This window comes from Bison bison, unplaced genomic scaffold (genome assembly GCF_000754665.1).
Source record: "Bison bison bison isolate TAMUID 2011002044 unplaced genomic scaffold, Bison_UMD1.0 scf7180017864473, whole genome shotgun sequence".
NCBI lineage: Eukaryota > Metazoa > Chordata > Mammalia > Artiodactyla > Bovidae > Bison > Bison bison.
The window spans coordinates 8,014,693-8,036,560 of NW_011495034.1; the positions used below are offsets into that span (position 1 = coordinate 8,014,693).

Sequence of the window (21,868 nt, forward strand, 5' to 3'; positions counted from 1 at the left end):
TTGATTGGGGCCAGCCATTGGAAGATAGAGGAAAAGGACATTCCAACCAGAGGCTGAAGGAGAATAAAGAAAACTGCTGTGAAAGGTGGAGAGAAAAGGGAGATAAACTTGGAGGAAAGAGGTAGGCAGAGTCAGATTATGTAGCATATTATAAGTCACAATATGAAATTGATTGTATGCCTTGTATAATTACCAGTCATTAAAAATTCAAAGCAGAGAAGTGAAACAACCTGATTTACACTTTAAAAACATTATTTTGATTGACACGTGGATAATAAATGGAGAAGGATAAGGGTAGAAGCAAAGACAGCAGGTAAGAAATTCTGGAGGAAGTGCAGGTGATGAGGATACAGCTAAGGATGCAGAGGATATGAAAGAAGTGTGCTCAGAGGAAGGGACCGCCCTAGTTAACAAGTCACAGAAGGAGGGGCTGAAGGAAATAAGCATCACTAGCTGGCAAGGGAAAAAACTGAGGACACCTATGAGAGCTATCTCTGAATCCTCCTATAGCTCAGTTCTAGAGTGAGGGCACTCTGTGTCACGCTGTCACAGAAGAGCAGAAAAGAGTTATATCCACAATGTGAAAGACTCTGTACCTCATAGACTGGAATCCTGTTCCATTACATATAGACTATGTGACTTTGGGGATACAAATATCTGTGTAATAGGGTTGCTATGAAACTTAAATGAATTTTACCCAAAAAAAAGTACCTGGTAAGCGTTTAACTCAGGGCTTCCCTGGTGGCTCAGCTGATAAAGAATCTGCCTGCAATGCAGGAGACCCTGGTTCAATTTCTGGGTTGGGAAGTTCCCCCAGACAAGGGACAGGCTACCCACTCCAGCCTTCTTGGGCCTCCCTGGTGGCTCATATGGTAAGGAATCCACCTGCAATGCAGGAGGCCTGGGTTCAATCCCTGGATTGGGAAGATCCCCTGGAGGACGGCATGACAACCTACTCCCGCATTCTTGCCTGGAGAATTCCCATGAACAGAGGAACCTGAAGGGCTACAGTCAATGGGGTCGCAAAGAGTCAGACACGACTGAGCAACTAAGCACAGCACACAAGGGCCTAACTCACGAGAAAAGTGAAAGTGAAGTCGCTCAGTCGTGTTCGACTCTTGGCGACCCCATGGACTGAAGCCTACCAGGCTCCCCCGTCCCTGGGATTCTCCAAGCAAGAACACTGGAGTGGGTTGCCATTTCCTTCTCCAATGCATAAAAGTGAAAAGTGAAAGTGAAGGTCGCTCAGTCGTGTCCGACTCCTAGTGACCCCATGGACTGCAGCCTACCAGGCTCCTCCGTCCATGGGATTTTCCAGGCAAGAGTATTGCAGTGGGTTGCCATTGCAGTTGGTAATAAATGATAGATTGTAATAATTATCATTATTAGGATTTTTCTTTTTATCAGAAGGAACCTATTCTTAGGCAATGGCTTTTAACCATTTTTGTCTTAGAAAACTTTGAGAATGTGATGAAATATGCCTTCTCTCCAGAAAAAAAAAATGCACTATACACACAAACACACACATGTATATGTGTGTGTATATGTTAGCACTCAGTTGTGTCTTGCTATTTGTGACCCCATGGACTGCAGCCTACCAGGCTCCTCTGTCCATGGAATTCTCCAGGCAAGAATACTGGAGTGGGCTGCCATTCCCTTCTCCAGGTGTCCAGCACTGTAGACAGAATCTCTACCCTCTTAGCCACCAGGGAAATATATATATATAAAATCTATATATATTATATACACCAATATATATACACCCACACATATACCCACACAGTTTTGAACACAACTTTTAGCACTTAACAGACTCCTTTGAGAGCCCATCAATGAACCTTTTAGCAGAGCATAAAACTCAAATTAGGAAGACTTGTTTTAAAGGGAAATGAGTTGAGAAGCCCAAACTTCATTTAAACATAATCTTGTCGATTAATGGAGAAATTAAAGCTGGAGATGTCACTAACCTTCCCATTTTGTCCAAGTTGTTGTGGAGCAATCTGGGAGAGAAAGGCATCCACACACACACACACACACCCCACACACACACACACACACCACACACACACACACATACACACCACACACACATACACACCACACACACACACACACACACACACACACACCACACACACTAGCATCAGTAACAGCAACAAATAAGAGGTCAGTCTAAAATAACAGGGTTGTCACTGCATGAGTCAGTGGTAACTGAAAGACCACAAAATTGTCATCAGAGAAGGATGTAAGACAGTGTTGGGGATGACATGTAAGATGCTCTTGGGTCCTCCATGAACTAGGTGAAGAAAAATTGTAGGAGCTGTGGTTCCTAAGTTTCCAGGACAGGAAATCAACCGAGAAATAATATTTGTTGCCATTATCCAAATGAAGCCTGGGCTGGTACAGCCTGGGGTAGCATGAGAATTAGAAGTCTTCTGGTTTGCTACAGAATGCGAACACAATGTCAGTTCTGTATTTGCATGTGTCTAGCAACTCCTCTGCCCTCAATCACCAATAGACTATGGCAAGACATATGTTTTATACACACTGAATCCAAAACATTTAGGAAAGCTTCTATTACAGAGCATGTGTTGAATAAATACACATTGATTGAGAGAAAACAGGCCTAATAACACCATAAGAGTCAAAGCAGAAAATTAGATATTCTCAAGAATGAATTCTGTAAAGATTAAAGCCGCAGGGAAACAGAAGGTTTTGTTCCAGGAATGGCTAGATAGAAATGTTTAAAGAGAAACCTGGCTGCTGCTGCTGCGTCGCTTCAGTCGTGTCCAACTCTGTGCGACCCCATAGACAGCAACCCACTAGGCTCCTCTGTCCCTGGGATTCTCCAGGCAAGAATACTGGAGTGGGTTGCCATTTCCTTCTCCAATGCATGAAAGTGAAAAGTGAAAAGTGAAAGTGAAGTCGCTCAGTTGTGCCCGACTCTTAGCGACCCCATGGACTGCAGCCTACCAGGCTCCTCCGTCCATGGGATTTTCCAGGCAAGAGTACTGGAGTGGGGTGCCGTTGCCTTCTCCAAGAAACCTGGCACAGATACTGAAAAAGGAACAGAAGCTTTGAATGATAATGTTTGAAGTGTGTGTGTATGCATGTGCTTGCTGTGGATCCCTTTCTTCAAATGAAATCTTACACAGAAGTCCAAAAAATTGGTTAGACCATCAGTCTCACGACAGTGGAGAAGGGCACTGTCCCCACGCCACCCCACTTGCCCTGAGGCACTCAACAAGAACCTTAAAATACAGTTTGAAAAGCCACTGGATTGGGTGACTTCTAAGGGGCCAGCTAGACTCTGTGAATCTGGAGCAGAACTCTGAGTTGAGGTTACCTTGAATGACTTTATCTTTGACTCAAAACTCCTAGACATCCAAACACAGGAGCATGAAAGGCTTCAAAATCCCACCAAGTATCTACTTTAGAAAAATATAAAATCTGGAGTTGTATGAAGCGTCCCCACCCTGGCCCAGCCCACTTCCCAGGTACCCGCAGCTTACCTCTTCATGGACTTGGGGGACAGTTCCTTCTCTACCTCCTTGACAGGCATGCTGTAGGAGTCCACACTGTACTCGCTGTCATCATCATACTCGTGGTCCAGCAGTGTTCTTGCCCAGGTTCCCATGTCGTAAGGGGGGAGCATTCCTCCAAACTCGGAGGGCAGAATCTCAGGGTGAATTAGTTGGTGTAGGCTGTTCAGGTTGTTACCATGCAAAAATATCTACAGACAAGAAGAGGGTGGGGAAAACCCACAGAGGAGAATGAATGCCATGTGGACGCCAGGGGTTGGGGTAGGATAGGAGGAGGGACTGAGGATAGAAAGAGCCAGAACAAGAGTTTTCCATGTCTGTTAGCATATTTAAGCCTCTCTTTTACTCTGTGAAACAGGCAGGCTGATATCATAATCTTAATATTTCATATAAAAATCCTGAGGCTCAGGGACTTTAAGTAGCTTCTAGAAGGTCAGATCGTTTTTAAAGAATTGGAACTGAAAATTTAGTGTCCTGCTTCATAGCTGGGAACATGAGCAGAATCTAATGTGCCTACTTCCATCTGCACATTATCCTGGTGTTAGTTGTGCAAAGCTGATGATGTGCATAATGAACGCTATTAAAACAGACTTTTCTCATGAGGGACTCATCAACTGCTGAGCCCATTCAAGTTACTGAACCCCAAAGCTGTCACCAGTATGGCTTTGTCATTATCATCAATAAAAATAAGAATACTGTAACCACTAAATTACTGCTTTATAATGTAAAGTATGTGATGTAAATAAAAGTAGATTAGCATCATCACAATGAAAGGTTGACTGAAGAGTCACATCCCAAAGGAGTTATGTCCTGTAATGTTGCCAGCATCTTCTCTGCTACAGATTTCCATGCTTATCATTCAAATCGTAAATGGAAAGAGTTGAAACTGTAAAGCTGTGTGTATATGTTAATCATTGTTATTACTGTCTACACAGAGCTTTTTGTTAAATTGGAGGATCACTTCAGCTACATAGTCAAGATTTGTTTCTCCCTAAACAGCTACCTCTTTTCTCTTTTATATTAATCTCAAAACTGCAGATCAGTCTTCTCTAATAAAGTACTACTGTCATCTTATATAGATTTATACGTTTATTTAAAGATTATAGCTTATAAGTGGCTTAGAAATAATCTCATATTTTAGGTTCAAGATGAAAGAGCTAAGACATTCATCTTGCTTTCCATACTTTTAGAATCCACTTAAGTAAATATTTTGGAAAACAAAGACTGTGTGTGCATGTGCTTAGTTTCTCAGTCACGTCCAGCTCTGCGACCGCATGGACTGTAGCCCGCCAGGCTCCTCTGTCCCTGGGATTCTCCAGGCAAGAATACTGGAGTGGGTTGCCATGCCCTCCTCCAGGGGATCTTCCCAACCCAGGGATTAAACCGAGGTCTCCCACACTGCAGGCAGATTCTTTACTATCTGAGCCACCAGGGAAGCCCAAAGAAAGCCAAAGAAAGACTAGTCTATATCAAATAAAATGAGAAGACTGGGAGTCACCAATCAACAAGTAATACTAATAAATTATGGAAGAATATAAAAGCACGTGAGAGCAGGTACTGGCCAAAATGATCACAGCAAGTGGCTGGTGGAATACATAATACTACAGAGGTGGAAGATACTTTCTGACCCAAGTTAAATCAGGTTATTTGCAAATTCTCCACCTTCCCACTCCTTTTACAGAACACAACAGCCTAGGAAAATATACCCACCCCTATAATTTTCCTGAGAATATGAAATTCTAGTGCCTGAAATCCCTACTTTATTAGGTATACAACCTTTCTTTCATCAGACATGTTGCTTCACATCAGAAACCTTCTCTTTCAAGTCATACAAGAGTTATGGTGATAAATCCATAGACAAGTAAATGCAATTCACACTACTTCTTCTCTTTTTTGCCAACACCCTGTTACCGCCTCCCTCAACATCGCTCTCAGCTTTGGCCTTGTTTCCTCTTTCCCAGAAAAAAAACAGGGCAACCAGATGAGATCCACCCACTAGCATCTGTGTCCATATGCTTCGCCTTTGCTCCCAGCACAATGGAAGAATCCAGTCTACAAAGGCCAACCCCTCCACCTGTGCACTAGAATCCATCCCCTCTTCCACTCAGTTATATTTCCCAAGCAATTATGTCTTGTCTCTCTCACATCATCAGATTTCCTCTTTGTTCTGTATGTTTTCCATCAAAGAACATACATACTAACTCTACTCTTGCCTCCCCCCCATACAGATGCATTAAACCTATCTTGACCCTACTTCTATTTCCAGTTATTATCCTATTTTCTCCTTCTTCTTACTGCAAAACTCAACAAAGGAATTATCTGTATTCATTGCCCAAGTACATTTGTCCCATTTTTCCTGAATCCAATCCAAATAGGTTTGCCTCCCACCACTACACGGAAATAGCTCTTGTCAAGATCCTTCTCGCTGCTAAATTCAGTGTCCAATAATTCTCTATCCTTATTTTTCTTAAACTCTCAGCAGCACTGGGTAGAGTAGATGATTCTCCTCAATGAAAACACTTTCTCCCAGGATCTCTTGGTTTCCTACTATCTGATAGATGCCTCCTTCAGTCCCTTTTGCTGGTTATTCCACTTCTGCAATATCTTAACATCAGAGAGCTTCAGGCTTCAGTTCTTGGATTTATTATCTTCTCTAACTGCACTCAGGTAATTTGGAAATAAACCCCAAATATTCGTTGGAAGGACTGATGCTGAACCTGAAGCTCCAATACTTTGGCCACCTGATTCAAAGAGCCGACTCATTGGAAAAGACCCTGATGCTGGGAAAGATTGAGGGCAGGAGGAGAAGGGGACAACAGAGGATGAGATGGTTGGATGGCATCACTGACTCAATGGACATCAGTTTGAGCAAACTCTGGGAAAATGAAGGACAGGGAAGGCTCATGTGCTGCCGTTCATGGGGTCACAAAGAGTCGGACACAACTTTGTGACTGAACAAATACAAGGTTTAAGTATCATCCATACAGTAAGACCTGGTGGCTCAGATGGTTAAGCGACTGTCTACAATGTGGGAGACCCGGGTTCGATCCCTGGGTGGGGAAGTTCCCTGGAGAAGGAAATGGCAATCCACTCCAGTACTATTGCCTGGAAAATTCCATAGAGGGAGGAGCCTGGTAGGCTACAGTCTATGGGGTCGCAAAGAGTCAGACACGACTGAGCGATCTTCACCATATACACTGAAAATGTGTATCCTGAATCCAGACCTCTCTTTTGAACTCCATATTACTATTTTTACTCTCTGTGTCACACCTCCACTTAAATGATCAATGGGCATCTCAAACATGTCACATCCAGAACGGAACTTATAACTTTCTCCCCTAAATCAGATTCTCCCTATTTCCAAGGTCAGCTAATGGTACAAATATGCTTCTAGTTACTCAGGCCAAAACCTTTGACTCATCTTTTACTTCTCTCATAATCTAAGTTGTCAGTAAATTCTTTCGGTACTACCTCCAAAATCTATCCTGAATTCAAACATCTGAACAACTCTGCTGCTACAACCCTAACTCAACTCCTATCATCCTTTCCACTGTGATACTGAACTAGCCTCCTAACTGCTCTCCCCACTTCCACTCTTGCCACCAGGACGCTACTCTCAACACAGCAGCCAAAGGACCATGTCAAAACTTGAATCAGTCAGATAATATTATTCTGCTCACAATCCCCCACTGGCTTCTCCTTTCTTCTTGCTCCAATCCTTTAAGATCCTCTACGAACGCCTTCAGTGAACACATCTCCTGCAACTCATCTGCTGGAGCACCCACGCACACATTTGTCTCATCGTTTATTGAAGTTTTACTACATTCTCCCTCTTACATATTTTTCTTCCTCCATTTTACTCAAGAAGTCTGGTTCTTAGGGGCTCTTTTGCCTCAGATTGCCTTACAATTATACTTAGGCTGAATTTTTAAATTAAAAATTAAAAAAAATTTTTTTCCTAAACTGTGCCATTAAAGAGATTATGGTAGGAGACCATAATTATAGGAAGAGGAGGGTAAAATATTTTTAAGAATTAGCAAGGAGTAGATGAGAAAGTCCGTGATACTGAGGAAGCAGTAGAAGCTTGTGACAACTAGTAGGAAAATCAGTTTCCTGTCAGCTCCTGGGGTGTGGCAGGACCACATCTATGGACCAGCTAAAAAGTTCACTGGGATAGTGGATTGAAACCTAGGCATTGGACTCTAACATCAACAAAGATGCTTGGGTCCAAAAAGAGACCTTCATTCAAGGAACTAATACTAGCTTGAATAGTGAAGATGTCAAAAGTGGCCATGATAGATTGTAAGTTAGGCTGTACATGAAATATTCCAGACATTGGTGAAATTTTGAGAAGGGATCTCTGTAACACTTAAGGTTGACATTCCCATCAACCCAGCATGTTGGAAACTCAAAGTCTGCTTTAATTTAAGAAAATGAAGAACTAAATGGCCATTTGTGAAAGATGATTCACAACTTTTCTTTAGGTTTTCTTTTACCAGCTTTTCAGAACATAGATGTATAGCATTTGCGTTATAAGGTACTTGAGTAATACTGTAAGGCTGAATCACTTGGGATTCCAGGAAGGAAATATAGCAATAGCATTGTATTGTGTATTGATTATATAAGCAGAAGTTAAGGGTGTTTTAATTTATAATTATTTTCTCATATAAAAATTCCTAAATCATGTAGTTGTAATTAAAATGGTAAAATTCAAATACCTCCCTTCCATCTAGAATAGTGCCAGCACTCTTTTTTAAGGCATTGTCAAAATCATCAAATTCCACCAAATAACTCCCAAACCTAGAGCTTTCCTTGTTTTATAGATCTGACACTCTTCAGTTTTTTCAACAGAGCAGAATCATGTCAAAATAATGTCACAACAAGTCACCCCTGAACTCAGTCTTTCAAATGCTACTCATTTCACTCTGACTGAAAGCCCAGATCTGATGGCAGTGTGCAAGGCCCTCCAAGAGCTGGCACACCATGTTCCCACCCATCCAATGCACTACTATCCTCTCCAATAGCTCATCTGGCTCCAACTTTTCTGACCTCTTTGCGTGTGTGCTAACTCACTTCAGTCGTGTCCAGCTCTTTGGACTCTATGGACTGTAGCCCACCAGGGTCCTCTGTCCATGGGATTCTCCAGGCAAGAATACTGGAGTGGGCTGACATGCCCTCCTCCAGGGGATCTTCCTGACCCAGGGATTGAACTTGTGTCTCTTATGTCTCCTGCGTTGGTAGGTGGGTTCTTTACCACTAGTGCCACCTGGGAAGGCCTCCTTGCTATTTGTCGAATATTCCAGGCTTGTTTCTACCCAAGAACCACTACCTTTGCTATTCCCTGTACCTGGAACAGTCTTCCCAGTAAATCCGTATTTTCAGTTCTACTATCTCCTAGCTGAGATTTAGAGCAAATGGTTTCACCTTCCATGCCTCATTTTCCCATCTATAAAAGGAGAAAAATAATAATGCTTACCCTAAAGCCTTGTTGGAAGGACTAAATGAGTTAACATATTGAAAGTACTTAGAACAGCGTGTGGTGTAGAATGAATGCTACATTAGCGTTCACAGGTATAATTTGTACTAAAAACCCCAGCAGGTACTTTCGATCACCTGACCATCCCTTCACAAAAGATTGCTTGAAAGTGTTATTTCTGAGGCATGTCAACCCATTGTTTTGAACTATAAATTGTAAATTAACTTGATTTACAAATATTCATTGGAAGGACTGATGCTGAAGCTGAAACTCCAATACTCTGGCTACCCGATACAAAGAGCTAATTCATTGGAAAAAACTCTCTTGCTGGGAAAGATTGAGAGCAGGAGGAGAAGGGGGCAACAGAAGATGAGATGGTTGGATGGCATCATTGACTCAATGGACATGAGTCTGAGCAAACTTCGGGAGATACTGAAGGACAGGGAAGCCTGGCGTGCTGCAGTCCATGGGGTCACAAAGAGTCAGATGTGACTTAGGACTGAACAACAACAAATTAACTTGAATCTTGGTGAAAGACATAATTCCTAATATAAATGATCATTGTCTACAGAATTCTTCCTCCTAAATTACTAAAACATATTCAACAAATTCATAAGCAGAAAACTCTCTGTTCACAAATGTTTGAAACCAACACACACCTAACAATGACTTCACTTTCACACTTACAGTAAGGCTTTTATGGCACTAAAGTACCTGAAGGACCTTCTCATTCACTGAGAAACATGGAAAATTATCCTCTGTATGGATTTAGAAGTAACTATATTTTTCTGTGGAACTAATCATTTGAAAATTGGTCACAGCACAGTGGTAAAAATATCTCTAAATGCGAAGCTATTTGGATTCAAATGTTAACTCTACAACTTTACAGCTGTGTAAATGAGTAAGCAAGTTATTTATCCATCCTAAAACTTACTTTCCTCAGCTTTGAAATAGAAAATGATGCTACTAATCATACTTTGCAGAGATGTTTGCAGGATAAGATGAAATAATGTATATTAAATGCACTTTAAAAGCATTATAATGATTAATGTGTTTGGCATTGTAGTATGGGGGTTCCCCAGGTGGCACACTGGTAAAGAACCCACCTGCCAATGCAGGAGACACAAGAGTTGCAGGTTCCATCTCTGGGTCAGGGAGATCCCCTGGAGGAGGAAATGGAAACCTGTTTCGTATTCTTGTCCAAAAAAATTCCATGGACAGAGGAGCCTGGTGGGCTACAGTCCATTGGGTCATAAAGAGTTGGACACAACTGAGTGACTGAGCACACGCACTATGTTAAATGAGTTATATAAATTTTTGTATTCTCAGAAAAATGATTATTTTGGAACATACTTTGAATATCCTAGTTGTTGGATAAAACTAAATCTTGGAATTCAAGTAACCTGTAATTTAAAGAAATATTAAAATTCCTACATATAAACATTCTGTCTGTAATGTATGATTGCTCATGACAATCACTACAAAATTATATTAAATATTACAAAATTCACCATATATAATGCAATACATATTGTGAAATTACTAACACCCATTTATCAACATATAAAAAACTTCTGTCTAAACGTTACATGAAATTAAGTATACCAATAACAATACAGTAACATGGCATAATTGTTTTTTTTTTAACTTTTAAACTGAGGCTTTAATATATGATGAATGTGCTAAAATGTTCTCCCCGTTTGTGGAAAAGCAAGAGAGTTAGTTTTTAAATATTTCTTTCACAGATCCACTGTTCAGAATTAACCACAAGGTTTTAAATTTTGTAAAATATCTTTTAGGTTAAATAGTTACATTCAGTATAGAAGCACACTTTTGCTGTAGCAAACGTTATACACGCAGTATGCATGATAACTTATTGAATGGGGAGGGAAAGGAAACAACAACAAAAAAAAAAAGAAGCAAGCAAATACCCTTTTCCGAGTCTTCTCCTTCAGGAAAGGCCGGATCACGGTGTACAGGGCATGGATGTACCACGGTTGGTTAACAAAATGAATTCCTCCAAATCGTGCTGGGAAACTATCCTAGAGTAACATGGAGGGGGAAAAAATCAAAACACGCTTTAAAACATTGAGAAGGTTAAGGGAAGGCGTTATGCTGAACAACTTTGTTATTTCACACACTTAAATGAGATTATCTGCATAGCAAAGGAGAAAAAAAAGAACCTTACTGCAATTAACACTGCAAATTTCATATGGAAACTGAAGGAATATGTAATAAAGCACATCTTTCTCAAGAACCTCAAATCTCAAGAATTGTTGATAGGAATTTCAGTGTTTTTAAGAGTGCCACATTTCAAGCTTGCAAATTCCTGATAGTCACTATAAACCAAGAAATATAAATAAAAGACCTGAGAAATTTGTTGCACAATGAATCTATGTTAGATATATGTATATTAAATTATATTTAAATTAAAATGTTTTATAAATTTTCAATGTAGACATCTATAATGTAAGGACTGTCACATATCAAACACATTTTATTCTATTATCAACTTTACTATGAACACTCTCCTTATTCCAGCTACCAAAAAAAGGAAATGTGCTTAAGCAAAATAAAAACCTGGAAGTGTAGTGTAAGAAAATTTGCACACGCATTTTGTCAAGGTAAATGAAACTCACATGCTCTGTTCTCATCCCACAGGAGGAAAATGGGGCTATCATAAAGCCAGCTTCTCTTTCAGTAAGAACACTCCTGTGCAAGATTTGCATCTGAAGTGATGCAGAGGTGTTTTCTTCCCATCTGTGACTAAACAAGTGCATCTCAAGTCCACCCCCAAATCTGAATAGAATCCTTAAATCAGATTATGACATTTGATAGTCCTAAGATTCTGCATAAATGCACCTGATGGTTCAAAATTCCATGCTGAGCTGACTACAAAAGTCTCCTTTTAAAAATTCATCCACTAGAAGTCTCTCTTGAGTGGCATCATAATAATTAACATATTTCTGGATACTATATAGAGCATAAATAAAAACAAAAGAAGAGAAACTGAAATAATTGTAAATCTATTTTCTTAATTTAAGTTTTCTCTTGAATAAGATTCAAAAGATTTGAAAACACTGTTTTGTTTTTAGGGAACACATGAGCATTAAGGGCTTGGTTGGCTCAGACAGTAAAGAATTCGCCTGCAATGCAGGAGACTTGGGTTCGATCCCCAGGTGGGAAAGATCCCCTGGAGAAGAGAATGGCTAGTGACTCCAGTATTCTTGCCTGGAGAATTCCAAGGACAGAAGTGCCTAGCAGGCTACAGTCCATGGGGTTGCAAAGAGTCAGGAATGACTGAATGACTAACACTTTCATTTTATGAGCATTAGAAATTAATTAGTGATTTTGTACAGTGGCTTTTGAGTCAACAAACATTGTTTTAGCAAAGAAATTTCTATCTCTGAGAATAATATGCTATGAAAACACCATGGTACTTCCAATAATAAATTGGTAAAATGTGTCTTATTCTATGTCAGTGTCTTACTTCTTTTATAAATTTGTGGTTTTCATTCATCAAAAGATTATTACAAAACAGAAATGAAGCAGGTAAAAAAAGAAGACATAGTTGTTTTTAAATCATGACATTTTTATACATAAAAAGAAGATAAATAATGTATACACACTAAAAAGAATACCAAAATGTGCCCTCCATTCAGCTTAAGAAATAGAATATGCTGGTAACCTTGAAGTTCACTGTATTTTCATATTCTTTCACTTACCCACATTTTAAAATTTCATATTTTATTTCAAACATAAGCATTTCTTTTGCTTATATTTTATGTTGTAAATATTGTGAATATATCATATTATTTTATATTTTGCATATTTTATTTATTTTTATATTTTATTATTTTGCTATGTGTGTTAGTTGTTCAGTCATGTCCAAATCTTTGAGAGACCATGAATTGTAGCTCACCAAGCTCATCTCTCAGGCAAGAATACTACATATACAAATATACTAGGCTTCCTCCGGTGGCTCAGCAGTAAAAACCTGCTCACCAAGCTCATCTCTCAGGCAAGAATACTACATATACAAATATACTAGGCTTCCCCCAGTGGCTCAGCAGTAAAAACCTGCCTGCAATGCAGGAGCCGCAGGAGATGAGAGTCAGATCCCTGGGTTGGGAAGATTCCCTGGAAGAGGGTATGGTAACCCACTCTAGTATTCTTACTTAGAGAATCCCATGGACAGAGGAGCCTGGTGGGCTACTGTCCACAGGGTCACAAAGAGTCAGATTCAACTGAAGCGACTTAGCAGGCACCACGTAAACTTTAGACAAAGGTCATAGTGAATGTCATCACATAATGGTGTTACTGAGGCTTGTTGGATCTGAAATATAAACATTTTGTGCACAGCTACAGTTCATTGTCACTATTATATAGCACACCATTGCATGGTGGTTGTTCATTTGCTCAGTCGTGTCCAACTCTTTGTGACCCCATGGACTGCAGTACTCCAGGCTTTCCTGGCCTTCTCTATCTCCAGAATTTGATCAAACTCATGTCCATCAAGTTAGTGACACTATATAACCATCTCATCCTCTGCAGCCTCCTTCTAGTCTTGACTTCAGTCTTTCTGAGCATCAGGGTCTTTTCCAATGAGTCGGCTCTTCGCATCAGGTGGCCAAAGTAGTGGTGCTTCAGCTTCAGTATCAGCATCAGTCCTTCCAGTGAGTATTCAAGGTTGATTTCCTTTAAGATTGCCTGGTTTGATCTCCTTGCTGTCCAAGTGACTCTCAGGAGTCTTCTCCAGCACCAGAGTTTGAAAGCATCAATTCCTCAGCTCGGTCCAACTCTCACATCCATACATGACTACTGGAAAAACCATAGCTTTGACTAGATGGACCTTTGTTGGCAAAGTGGTATCTCTGCTTTTTATTATGCTGTCTAGGTTGGTCATAGCTTTACTTCTAAGGAGCAAGTGTCTTTTAATTTTGTGGCTACAGTCACCATCTGCAGTGATTTTGGAGCCCAAGAAAATAAAATGAGACACTGTTTCTACTTTTTCCCCATCTATTTGCCATGAAGTGATAGGACTGGATGCCATGATCTTAGTTTTTTGAATGTTGATTTTTAAGCCAGCTTTTTTACTCTTCTCTTTCACCTTCATCAAGAAGCTCTTTAGTTCCTCTTCATTTAGAAGAAAGTGAAGTCGTTCAGTCGTGTCTGACTCTTTGCGACCCCATGGACTGTAGCCTACCAGGCTCCTCTCATGGGATTCTCCAGGCAACAGTACTGGAGTGGGTTGCCATTTCCTTCTCCAGGGGATCTTCCCAACCCAGGGAATGAACCCGGGTCTCCAGCATTCCAGGCAGACACTTTAACCTCTGAGCCACCAGGAAAGCCTTCATTTAGAAGAGGTGAGATCAAATTGTACCAATTTATACTCTTCTTTCCACCAGTTATGCAGGAAAGTTCTGGCTATTCCTCATACACTTGATATTGTCAATCTTCCTAATGCCAATCTAACGGGTATAAAATAGGTTCTCTTGACACTTTAATTTGCTAGTTGCTTGGTCTTTGCTGTTTGTAATTCCATCATTAATAACTTGCTTGATAGCATAACCATTTTACTCAGAGGTATTCTGCTTCTGAGTCCTTGAGGGCCTGTCTGCTGACCTTGTTCATGATATCTTGTTTACAGTGAGTTTATATTTGGTTACTATTAATCATTGGGAATCCTGAAAGAGCTATCTTGAGGATGCTTCTCTCCAGGCAAGATCTATATCATCTCTACCAGGTTCTATCAACCTCGTTTGGCTATAATTTAATTTCTCATCTCACAGTTTCTCTGCCTGTAGGATGTATGTATGTGCAAATGTCAGATACATGAGACAATTATTACTTCAGAGTATCAGGGAAGACTATTATCATCATTATTATTAATACTATTATTACTATTATTATTTTTATACCTGAGTATGGAAGAGGCGGACTTCCCTGGTGGCTTGGCAATGAGGAATCTGTCTGCAATGCAGGAGAAGCAGGAGATGGGGGTTTGATCCCTGGGTTGGGAAGATCCCCTGGAGAAGAGCATGGCAACCCACTCCAGTGTTCTTGCCAGAAAAATCCCATGGACCGAGGAGCCTGGCAAGCTATTGTACATGGTGTTGCAAAGAGTCAGACACAACTGAAGCAACTGAGCAAGCACGCATGGGAGAAGCAGACAGGTTTCCTTAAAAGTTTCCTGGCCAGCTGGGATTTTCCCAGCACAACCTTCCCCTAAGGATGTAGCACTTGGAGGAATGCAGGTTCTCATCAGTCACCAACTTGCCCTCAGTGTGTGGAGGCCTCATGCCTGCTCCTGCCAACCCCACAGCCCCAGCAACCATTACTCTCCAAAATCCTAGGTTCTTGTGGGTGTGTGCTCAGTTGCATCCAACTCTGCGGCCCCATGGACTGCAGCCCACCAGGTTCCTCTGCCCATGGAATTTTCTAGGCAAGAGTACTGGAGTGGGTTGCCATGCCCTCTTCCAGGAGATCTTTCCAACCCAGGGACTGAACCCTCATCTCTTGTCTCCTGCATTGGCAGGTGGATTCTTTACCACTAGCGCCACCTAGGTTCTTACAGTCAACATTTACCTGCAGAACCATTCAAACTTCACTTAAATTCTTTTTTTCTTTCAAGTAGACTCTGTGTGCTAGTCTCTGTTGGGACTTGTCTTATGTTCACGAGAGTTCAGTAGATCATCTAGACATATTTTCATTGTGATTTTTTTCAAAACTTTGGTGTTTCATGGCAGGGTGTTCTTGAAGAATTTTTAACCTATAGCACTGCCTAAAGCAGAACTACTTGGTACACTTTTAAAATATACTCCCGAGTGAGCATTTTGATCTCTAGAACAAAACTGAATGAACAACAGTTATCGATTTATTTAACCAAAAGTCTTAGCTCAGAGATTTTTCAACTTTGAGAATCATTTGAAGGTCATGCTTCTTCTATTGTGAAAAAGGAATATGCACACGTAAGCACATAACTTACAAATGATGCCATTAGACACATCTTTAAATACAGAATAATTTGGTCACAGTTAAGATGGTGTAAAAGAGAAAGAAAAGCACTGACTTTGAAATCAAGTAGACTCAGGTTAAAATTCTAACTTAATACCGCCTGTGTCCTCTCGGGCATCCAGGTCCACAACGAGGACATAACACTTGGTTCCTTCCTTTCCTCACTGTGACACCACTCACTTCCTCTCTCTTTCTCTCCTGCTTGTGGTGTTACCATTATACGTATGATACGTCTTTTGTAGTTGCCCTGCAGTCCTTGGACATTCTGTTCTGCTTTTTTCCCTTTGTTCTCTTTGCATTTTGGTTTTTGAGGTTTCTATTGATATAACCTCAAGCTCAGAGATTCTTGCTTAGCTGTGTCCAGTCTACTAAAAAGTCTATCAAAGACCTTCCTCATTTTTGTCACAGTGTTTGATCTCTAGCATTTCTTTCTTCGTTCTTTTTTAGACTTTCCACCTCTTGACTTACACTGCCCAGTTTATCTATTAAACTGCTTTCCAGTTTATCTATTAAACCTGCTTTCCAGCTTATCTATTTAAGCCCTTAGCATATTCCTCATAGTTGCTTAAATTCCAGGTTTAATAATTCCAGCACCCCTGCCATGTATCATTCTGATGATTACTCTGTCTCTTCCAATTGTGCTTTCTACCTTTTTTCAGCTATGCATTATAATGTTTTCATGACAGCCAGGCATGACCTACTAGGTATAAAGAACTATTGTAAAAAGCCTTCAGTAGTATAATGGTAAGATGTGGGGCAGGGTGAAGCATTCTATAGTGCAGCAGACTAGCTCTCGTGCTTTTAATGATCCTGTCTCTGGACTGTGCACTCCCAAGGGTTGTTTTTTGTTTTATAATTTTTTTCTCCCCTCTTAGGTAGAACAACATGGCTAAAGTACCCAGAGTTGGGTATTTCTCTTCTCCCATGTGGGGACTAAAATTGGGAATTTTCTTTCCTTAGGTCAGTTGTGGTAGTTTAGTTGCTAAGTCGTGTCTGACTCTTGTGACCCCATGGACAGTAGCCTGCCAGGCTCCTCTGTCCATGGAATTCTCCAGGCAAAAATACGAGAGTGAGTTGTCATTTCCTTCTCCACATAGGTCAGTTATATTCTAAGAATATATTCTAATAACCCAGCCACTTGGGTTCTGGTTACCTGCACCTACCAGGAGATACTAAAATTGTCTCTTAATTTACAAACTGTGAGCTCTTTAAGTGCAAAGGTCGTGTGTTCTCCTGAGAGCAAGCCTTGATGACCAGAACAGTGCTCTGGCATATTTAAAAATGGCTCCTTTTCCCCACCCCCAAAGCAAACACAAGGGGATTTTTCTCAAATACTTACTGAGGGAACTTGGGTCAAGATTCTGGAGGTAAATCTCACCAAAGTATGGATGGACCCCGACACCTGCACCCTCACTGGAGTTTTTCACTCTCAGAATTTTGTACAATGAGCCTCCAGCAGTTTGTCAATTATAATTCAGGCTGTCCATCTCCAGCACTGATTTCCATGTTGGTTTCTGATCGAGAGTTTCTGCCCCACTAAGCCAAGACTGCCTGTATTCACCTGTTTCTCCAGTCTTGGAGGTAGGGGATTGCCCTGTATCCTTGTATCATCTTTAAAAATCTAAGAATAGTCGTTGACTTTTCAATCTGCTCCATTTTTTCCTTGTTAGGACAGAGTAGCAACTTCCAAGCTTTTTATATGTGAAACTGAAAACCAGAAGTCTGATTCCTTCACCTCTTACCACACCCCAAGTCCTGCAATATTTATACCCAATGCTGTGCAGCTTCATATTTTCATATTCACCTTCCATACGATGCCAATGTGATCCCAGGAAAACCTGAAACCACTATCCCCATTTCTCTGCTTAGTATCATGTCACTTCCCTCCATCCCCTTCATGTCTGTTCATACTCATGTGCTGTTTATTTTTTGTTGATTCTGTTCCTTTTTTCCCCCTTTTTAAAATAATCTGCTCATACTGAACCCTTAAGAATCAGCTCAGGCAACATCTTCTCCAGGAAGCTTTATTGATCCTTTTCCTCACTTCTCATCCCAGTGAAAGAAAGTAAAGTGAAAGTGAAGTCGCTCAGTCATGTCGATTCTTTGCGATCCCATTGACTGTAGCCTGCCAGGCTCCTCCATCCACGGGATTCTCCAGGCAAGAATACTGGAGTGGGTTGCCATTTCCTTCTCCAGGGAATATTCCTGACCCAGGGATTGAACCCAGGTCTCCTGCTTTGCAGGCAGATTCTTTACCATCTGAGCCACTGGTAGCCTCATCCTGCTGCTGCTGCTGCTGCTAAGTCGCTTCAGTCGTGTCCGACTCTATGGGACCCCATAGACAGCAGCCCACCAGTTCCCCCGTCCCTGGGATTCTCCAGGCAAGAACACTGGAGTGGGTTGCCATGTCTTTCTCCACTCTCCCATAAAAGCCCACCTCTACCATCACAGTGCTGGAGTCCATCACTCTACCTACCATGAGATACTAAAATTGTCTCTTAATTTATCTGCTTTCACTACTAAACTGTGAGCTCTTTGAGTGCAGAAACCTCTGCACTCAAAGTGTTCCATATGATCTGTTGGTGCTGGGCCTGGCATCCATTTCCACCCACTTCATGCCCAACTAAGAGAGCAGGGCATGGAAGGCTAAACCACAGGAATCTTACCACGAGGGTTCTTAACAGGAGAGATCTATATGAGATCTACTTGAGTGAGATTTAAAGGACTAAAAGGAGGCAGCAGTCACCTTCCTGTGCAACAACAGCTGCTAAACAAGCACCAGGCTTCCCCAAGGGCTCAGGGGTAGAGAATCTGTGCCAGTGCAGGAGGTGCAGGTTTGATCCCTGGGTCGGAAGATCCCCTGGAGAAGGAAATGGCAACCCACTTCAGTATTCTTGCCTGGGAAATTCTATGGATGGAGGAGCCTAAAGTACTCGGAGCCACAAAAGAGCTGCACATGACATAGTGACTAAATAACAACAAAAGCAAGCTCTAGAGGAGCAATTGTTTACAGCAGTATCTGGACTCGATCTTCCACTTTGTAGTTGTCACTTTGGCAGGTAAAAGTCTGCTGGGACATCAGTCAGTAAGAAGGTAAAGACATTTGTTTATTGACCTCTGAATCTCATCTGCAGGGTTGTGACCTCAAAACAAGAGATTAGTCACAGTTCCCCCTAATTCTCATTCCTCCTGCTCTTCCAATGAGGTTTTAGGCACTCACTCTCTGCATTTAAATCCACTTGAACTATCCAGAGATTTCTGTTTTGTGCTCTGAATGTTGATCCAGACTGTGCTTGATTCACCTTTATACTCCTAGTGTTTTGAAAATGTGTGTATATATATGTGTGTGTCCCAGAGCAAAGCTAGATGAATATTTATTAAACGAAATAGATCTTGATATTTATTATTTCAGTTCAGTTCAGTTTAGTTGCTCAGTCGTGTCCTACTCTTTGCAACCCCATGAACCACAGCACGCCAGGCCTCCCTGTCCATCACCAACTCCCGGAGTCCACCCAAACCCATGTCCATCAAGTTGGTGATGCCATCCAACCATCTCATCCTTTGTCGTCCCCTTTTCCTCCTGCCTTCAATCCTTTCCAGCATCAGGGTCTTTTCAAATGAGTCAGCTCTTCACATCAGGTGGCCAAAGTATTGGAGTTTCAGCTTCAACATCAGTCCTTCCAATGAATACCCAGGACTGATCTCCTTTAGAATGGACTGGTTGGATCTCCTTGCAGTCCAAGGGGCTCTCAAGAGTCTTCTCCAACACCACAGTTCAAAAGCATCAATTCTTCGGCACTCAGCTTTCTTTATAGGCCAATTCTCACATCCATATATGACCACTGGAAAAACCATAGCCTTGACTAGATGGACCTTTGTTGGCAAAGTAATGTCTCTGCTTTTTAATATGCTGTCTAGGTAAGCCATATTCTCTGAGCTACAATTTCTTGATCTGCAAAATGGGAACAACATTTAATAGGATTGCTATGGCTAACCATTGGTGTTACTCATTCAGCACACCTCCTTGGTACTAAGCTACCAAGTTAACAAAGAACCCTCCCTTTACACAAGTGGAAATGACCATGGAGGAAATTTTACAATATGGCTTACCGGGCAGTTGCTTGGCCTTAAATAAAACTACAGAGTGCATGCATGGGTGCTAAGTTGCGTCAGTTGTGTCCTACTCTTTGTGACCCTATGGACTGTAGCACACCAGGCTCCTCTGTCCATGGGGTTCTCCAGACAAGAATACTGGAATGGGTTGTCATTCCCTCCTCCAACACTACAGAGTACAAAACAGTAATAAAAATATCAAGAAAATACAATATGCTAATCACTGGCTCTGCTGGGCACATTGCTGTTCACTGGAGACAATGAAACAAGAAATGCTTTGCAATTAATGAGAGAAGGGCCAAAAAGGGCTGAAGGAAGTTAATAGAACTTCTATCCTCCAAGAGCTTTTGCCAATTCCCCTGCTTCCATTCATTTTCCCTTGAGCAGAACATTTGGCCTTCATGCACAAACTCTTGAATAAATTCTTCAGTTAAATGCAAATGTGACCCACTAAAGCTCTAGTGGAATTCAGCATCTCTCCAAGCCTCTGTAGATCATTCAGTTCAGTTCAGTCGCTCAGTCATGTCCGACTCTTTGTGACCCCATGAACTGCAGCACACCAGGCTTCCCTGTCTATCACCAACTCCTGGAGCTTGTTCAAACTACGTCCATTGAGTCAGTGATGCCATCCAATCATCTCATCCTTTGTCGACCATAAACTTAAATAAATATCATTCTTTGGGAGAAGATGGATTTGGAAGTACTTCTATCCTGTAGTATGTGAGTTTCTTTAAGAGGTGACTGCCTTGACAAACAACTGCAAAACAAGCTCAGTTAAAGCACAGCCTTGACCATCTCCTCATTGGCACAGAAAAACTATAGACACTATAGACTTTGGCACCATTGGCCAAAGTCAATATATGGAGGAGTTAACATATTTATGGGGCCACCCAGGTGGCTCAGTGGTAAAGAATCTGCCTGCCAAGCAGGAGATACGAGTTTGATCCCTAGGAGGGAAGATCCCCTGGAGAAGGAAATAGCAACCCACTTCAGTATTCTTGCCTGGGGAATCTCATGGACAGAGGAGCCTGGCAGTTCGTGTGGTTGCAAGAGTCAGACATGACTAAATGACTAAACAACAACACAATGACAAACATATTTGTATCTATCAAATATACATAACTGATTATTCCCATATTTCTAGCAAAAAAATATGTTTGCTCCAAATATCTAGCCATTCAAGAAAAAAGCTGGAGAATCTATTAGCATATTACTTTAATTTTTTAACCAATCTTGATGAAATATAAAAATTGTGTAATAAGATTACTACTACTATGAATAAACTGTCAGATTTAAGAGCATAAATCAATATAATTTCTGGTGTAAAGTCTGACATCATAAATGTGAGGAAAATGAACTTTCTATTATTAAATCCACAACTTTGGTCTTGTTTCACAAGTAAGACTAGTTAGAATTCCTAAACCACACTGTCCAGGATTCCTAAACTTTTCAACTGTGTTAAGAATTGTCCTCCATGTGAATATAGGCAAAAATTCAACTTGTAGTTCACCCATTCAGAATTAAATCTATTCAGCTTCTTAAAATGTTTTTCTTTTCATCTTTTCTTGCACTTTTGTATAGCACTTAGTTTCAGCTACTGTATGTGCTATGGCAAAATGTATTTAGTGATAATGCACCAGCACCTAGAAATTAGATCTTTAATTCCATAACTCTATCCCTAAAGTTACATTAGAATAAAAAATAAAATACTATTCTCTTA

The 21,868-nt window shown here is 40.9% G+C and overlaps 1 protein-coding gene across 1 annotated transcript in view; it reads right to left on the reverse strand.

Moving 5' to 3' along the window:
• The window catches only part of CLVS2 (clavesin 2), a 77,950-nt gene that overhangs the window by 7,082 nt on the left and 49,000 nt on the right, over positions 1–21,868 (reverse strand). Inside the window, exons 3-4 of the mRNA XM_010861779.1 lie at positions 10,950–11,060; positions 3,513–3,733 (exon numbers count right to left, since the gene is read on the reverse strand). Of these exons, the coding sequence (XP_010860081.1) occupies positions 3,513–3,733; positions 10,950–11,060 (332 nt within the window). The remainder of the gene's footprint in view (positions 1–3,512; positions 3,734–10,949; positions 11,061–21,868) is intronic.